A 6000-nucleotide genomic window follows, 5' to 3' on the forward strand; every position below is an offset into this window, starting at 1 on the left:
ATATATATATTACTAATTTAATATGTAATACATCATTCGTCTCAAACATCGTACAATTTTTTTTTTTTCAAACTCACTACAATATTTTTAAATTTTAAAATAATTAATAATATTTATATACATATATTAATATATATTTTACTTTATCACATCACATCACTCAAATAAAAAAATAAATAATCATTTTTTTCTTCGATCACTTCATTTAATATCCAAATTATCTCAAATTATCATACTTAATACCTTCCACATAAATTATCGTGCTAAACACAAATGTTGTACGATGTTTGAGACCGATGGAGTATATATTTTTTTATTTAAATAATCACATTACCTATTATTTAATTTTCAAAGGGTTTGTTTATTTTGTGTTTTAGTTTTAAGATTTTTTTTTATATAAGGTATAAAATGTTATCTATATAATATAAAAATAATAAATATATAATATATTAATATTTTTTAAAAAATATATTATATATTTTTTATAAAAAAATACACACAAAATTAAAAATAATACTTTCTCCGTCCCATAACAAAATATCTATTTTTTCATTTTAATCTGTCACATATATATTTCTTTTTTTAAGTAAATGTACTATCTACTTAACATTACAAATATCATTGCAAATTACAATATATTACTCAAATGTCATTACCTTTATATCACATATATTATTTAGTCATTTCTACTTTATTCCTACTATATCTCAATATAATATTAATATTTCTAAAACTATAAAAAAAAACAAATGAATATTTCATTTTGAGACAAAAGAGTAAAAAATAATGAAATTTATTCTGCATATATTGAATAGTAACAAATATAATTTTAAATACAAATCAAACAAATCTGTGATTTTCTTAAAAAAATATATATATTCCCTTCTTCCGGTAAAAAAACTATTGTGCAATATAACCTTTCGTAACAAAGTAAGTATATCAATATATTTAGGGAAAAAATAAAAATGGTCTCACTGAAATACAATTTAATTAATTTTCATTATAATATGAAAAAATTCATCAATCTTAGTCGATGAAAAATCAACGATCAAATTTTTGTTGCATATTTATATACATTCAAATCTCACTTCCTCTGAAACATCGAAGAACAACAAGAACCCGATCTTCATCTCCTCATGAAGATCCAAAAGCAACGATCGTACATTGTCGATTTCACTATTCAATCCGTCTCCAACGAAGAACACGTGAAACTTATTCCCGACGTCGATCCAACTACACCCGGGTTGTTTCTTAAGTCCTCGATCATACATTCTCGACCTCACGCCCTCCGCCTCCCCCCACTTCCCGTCTCTCGCATACATATTCGACAAATTCGCAAACGCGCCAGAACTCTCCATTTTTACCTTCATAAGCTTTTTCACCGCCAATTTCCTGACCTCGGCGTCGCTGTGAACGTTACATCCCGATAGCAACGCACCCCACGCGTGCGCCGAGGCATCCAACTCGCTCCGTTCGAGAAGATCGAACGCCTCTTTTAACCTACCCGCTCGACTATAGAGATCCACGACGCAAGTGTAATGATCATCTTTTAATTCGACGGATTCGTCGTTTATAAGGGCGTTAAAGTAATTTAGCCCTTCTTCGACCAACCCGGCGTGGCTACACGCCGACAACAATTCTTTATAGGATACGGCGTCCGGATTAAAGCCCATACGTCGCATTTTTCCGAAAATAGAAATCGCGTCTTCCCCGCGCCCGTGGTGAGCGTACGCGGCGATCATCGTGTTCCACACGACCAAATCCGTATTGCGCCTTAATCCGTTGTCGTCAAACATTTTCTTCACCGTGGCTAATTCTCCGCATTTCGAGTACATGTTCATCAACGCGGAGGTCACACGCTCGTTTTCGCGATAATTCGACTTAATTATCATTTGGTGTATTTGCGCGCCCCCGCGAAGAAACGCTAATTCGCTACATGCGCCCAAAACGCTCACGAAAGTCGCGTCGTTTGGTCTCACCCTCCCGTCCCTTCCCATAGAAACAAAAACGTTCAACGCTTCCTCCGTCGCGCCGTGTCGGAGACACCCAGTTATCATCGTCGTCCAAGAAACGATGTTCTTCCTCGGCATATCACGGAACAATCTCCTCGCCTCTTCGATCTCGCCGTTTTGAATAAAACCTGTAATCATCGCGTTCCATGACATCACGTTCTTATCCGGGATCGCCTCGAACAAACTGTACGCTTCACGCAACCTCGCGTTTCGCGCGTATCCTGTCACCATCGCATTCCACGCCACCACATTACGATCCGGCATTCTTTCGAACACAAATCTAGCTTCGTCGATCCTCCCGTTCCGTGCCAACCCCGACAACATTATATTCCACGAAACCACGTCCCTCGTTGGCATCCGATCGAAAAACCACCTCGCATCCTCGATTCTTCCGCTATCGATCAACCCCGTCATCGCTATATTCCAAGAAACGACGTTTCTATCTTCCATCGCATCGAACAACGCCAATGCCTCCTCGATCCTTCCTATCTTTGCATACCCTTCGATCATCGTGTTCCAAGCCACCACATTCTTCACCGGCATTTCGTCGAACAGCTTCTCCGCCTCGAATATTCGATTCGATTTCAAGTAGCCGGATATCAAAACTGTCCAAGTAACCACATTTTTCAAAGCATCGCTACGATCGAACAAATTTCTACCCTCTTTAAGCATATCCAAATTAATATAACCCGAAATCAAAGCTGTCCAAGTGATCACATCTCGTTCAGGCATTTCGTCGAACAGCTTATGTGCCTCTGAAATCCTACCCTCTTGGCATAGCTTCGTGACCTTCCAATTCGCCCTGACTACGTCTTTGTTCGATGAGTGATCTTCCTTGGGAATTGAAAACTCTGAATTTCTCTTGGCTAGGGAATTCGAATGGAACAATTGTTTGGATGGAGGATGATGATGATCATGGAGCTCGGAGAAGCACATGACACATAAAGGCGCTGTTTCTGTGATGAAACTGAGAGCGTTTATGAGAGTTCTTGATGCCTTACTTGAATTCAGCATCACTGTAATGGAATTCTCTGGTTTTGCTCAGCTGATCTTCCTGCTATTGTGATTCTTCGATTTGAGATCATCTGAGAGTTTGGCTTAATTTAAGTTATGTTTCAATTTTTTTATTTTTTAAATATTATTTTTCTCTGTTTCATATGATAATATTTTTTTTTTACTTTTTAAATATTACTTTTTAAGTATAATTATTAAAGAATTAAAAAATATATTTTTAAAAATAATTATATATTAAAATTAAAATAACTAAATAATTTAATTAAAATTTAAAAAATTAAATTTAAAATATTATTAAATTGTATAATTATATTTTTTTAAAAAAATTAATAAATTATGTGGACCAACTAAAATAAAAAATAAGAACAAATTAGACAGAACAGAGAAGTAATTAATTATATTGTTTTATTGTTATTTCAAACTTAAAGTGTAAATATTTAATAAAGGTATATATAATACTCCCTCTCTCTCCTACTTCATTTGTTTTATATTTTTATTTTGGTCGTAATTTGTCATTTTATTTTTTAAAATATAATTATACATTTTAATCACATTTTAAAATTTATAATTTATAATTTTTTTAAATTAAATTATTTAGTTAGTTTAATTTATAATTATAATTATTTTTACTAATACATTATTAATTATTTACTAATCACATAATATCTAAAATTTCGTATTTAAACTAAATAAAACAATTTAACTGCACGGAGGGAGTATTATATTAAAATATTATTGAAATAAAAAAATTAATTCAAATTTTATTTCAAATACAGTCACACAAGTCAATTAAAATCTATTATTTATATCATTCTATTTAATTAATAAATATATTTTTATACATCAAAATGGAGTATTTTTTATAAAGTTAATTTATAATAATTATATATAAATATATTTTTATGTATTTATATTTATATTTATATGAAAAAATAATAATTACTATAAAATAATAGTATTTTATTGATAGAATTTTTTAAAATATTTAAAGTTTTTTAATTATATGTAATTATATTAAAAATCAAATATCGAATAAATAAATCTTTGACAATTCAATTTTTTATACATAATATTATTTCTAAGAGTTATTTTACCATTTTAGTTTGTACCGGTCAAAATTTTTTATTTTTTTTAAAAAATAATTATCAATTAATTTTTTTTTACTTTTACTTTAATATTAATAGTAAAATAAATATTACACTATTTTATTACCTTATATATTTATAATACAGTACTAGTTTATCTAAAAACATCAAATAAAAATTTTTACTAATGGCGGAATAAAGTATTTTATTAGAGGAAAAATACTCAAAATAGTACTCTCTCCGTCCCAAATAAGGTGCGACATTTGCTTTTGGCAAGAGTTTCTAAGTGAGTAGTATTAAATATGATAATTTAGAAATTAGGTAATGTGATGAAGAGAGAAATATATATTTTATTTTTTTATTTAGATGATGTGAGGGATAAAGTGTGGGGTGGAGATTAAATATAATTAATTATTTTCTATTTTAGAAATGTTGCAGGGTGTTTAAAACATACCAAAAAAAAATGTTGCAAAATGTTTAAGACGGAGGGAGTAATAAAATAAAAACTTTGAAAGTGTGCATGTAAACAAACAGGGGGTTTGGTGAATTGGTGTCAGTTTTAAATTCAAATAAATACTCCTTCCGTCTCAGATACCATGTCCAGTTACCGTTTCTGTCCGTCCTATATTTAATGTCACTTTTATTTTTTGAAAAATAATTACACACTTTAATATCATTTTAAATTTTTTAGTTTATTTTTTTAATTTTAATTAAACTAATTAGTTATTTTAATCTTAATTTATAATTATTTATATTATAGGATAAATATTTTCACTAATATATTCTTAATTATCTACTAATTACACTCTTCCTAAAATACCGTGTCTACAGTGTAACAGACATGGTATGTGGGACGAAAGGAGTACTACTTTTATTTTATACTGCCTCCGTCTCAGAAGTATAGTATTTGTTGTGTTGGACACGATATTTGATAAAAAAATATAAGTAAAGACCTTTTTGCCCTTGTGAGTGTATTAATGTAAAAGTAGTGACAATTGTGTACTAATAATAAAAAAGTAATGATAATTTTATAGTGATATTGTTATTTATGAAAATAAAATTATTATTTTGGGACTGACAAAAATGATAAATAAGACTATTGTAATAAGACGGATGGAGTATTAAAATACTCATTCGGCCCGAAAAAAAATACATTTTCTATCTTTTATTATTTATTTACAAGAGTTATTTTTCATATTTAGTAATTATTCAATCCACAAGACACTACGGGTGTGTTTGTTTGGGGGTTTGGATTTTGAGTTGGGATTTGAATAGTAAAAATTTTGAATTTGAATAGTTGTATGATGTGATATAAATAGGGTTTGATGTGATGTTTTGAATGTAAAATTGATTTTTAGTATAATATAAAAAATGAAAAATAGGTGTTTGATTTGATATTTTTGGAGGGAAAAAATTGAATGAATAGTGGAAATCCACCGAAATCCTTCAAACAAACACACCCTACAAATATTTTTTTCAATTATGTTATGGAGTATTAGAGCTTTCGTTACAAAAGTTACTTTTACTTCATTATTTATTTTATCTCTCTTATTCACATCATATTCAACTCAACATTTAAATTACTTTCTTTATCACTAGCAATCACCTTCAACACATTACATTTACTATTTTATAGAATTCATGCTAGTTTATTTATTTATATATTTTTATTACATAATATATAAAAATGATTTATTTATTTATACATATTTCTATATATTTTTACTATCTAATAATATTTTTATATAATATTATATTAAAATTTTAAATTTTAATCTATATAAATTTTAATATATTGAAACATATAATTTACTATTTTAAAAGTTGAAATTATTCGAATAAATCAACATATATATGAGATAATTTCTGTTAATTTTATAATTTTAAAA

General features: G+C 28.7%; 1 protein-coding gene across 1 annotated transcript; it reads right to left on the bottom strand.

Annotated features, from left to right (window-relative positions):
* Positions 1 to 1024: 1024 nt before the first annotated feature.
* LOC127256671 (pentatricopeptide repeat-containing protein At2g35030, mitochondrial) lies at positions 1025 to 3092 on the bottom strand. The gene has a single exon (XM_051282795.1). The coding sequence runs from the start codon at positions 3024 to 3026 to the stop codon at positions 1068 to 1070; it is 1959 nt and encodes a 652-aa protein (XP_051138752.1). The 5' UTR covers positions 3027 to 3092; the 3' UTR covers positions 1025 to 1067.
* Positions 3093 to 6000: the final 2908 nt, after the last annotated feature.

The sequence above is a fragment of the Andrographis paniculata genome, unplaced genomic scaffold (assembly GCF_009805555.1).
Source record: "Andrographis paniculata isolate CXL003 unplaced genomic scaffold, ASM980555v1 Contig56END, whole genome shotgun sequence".
NCBI lineage: Eukaryota > Viridiplantae > Streptophyta > Magnoliopsida > Lamiales > Acanthaceae > Andrographis > Andrographis paniculata.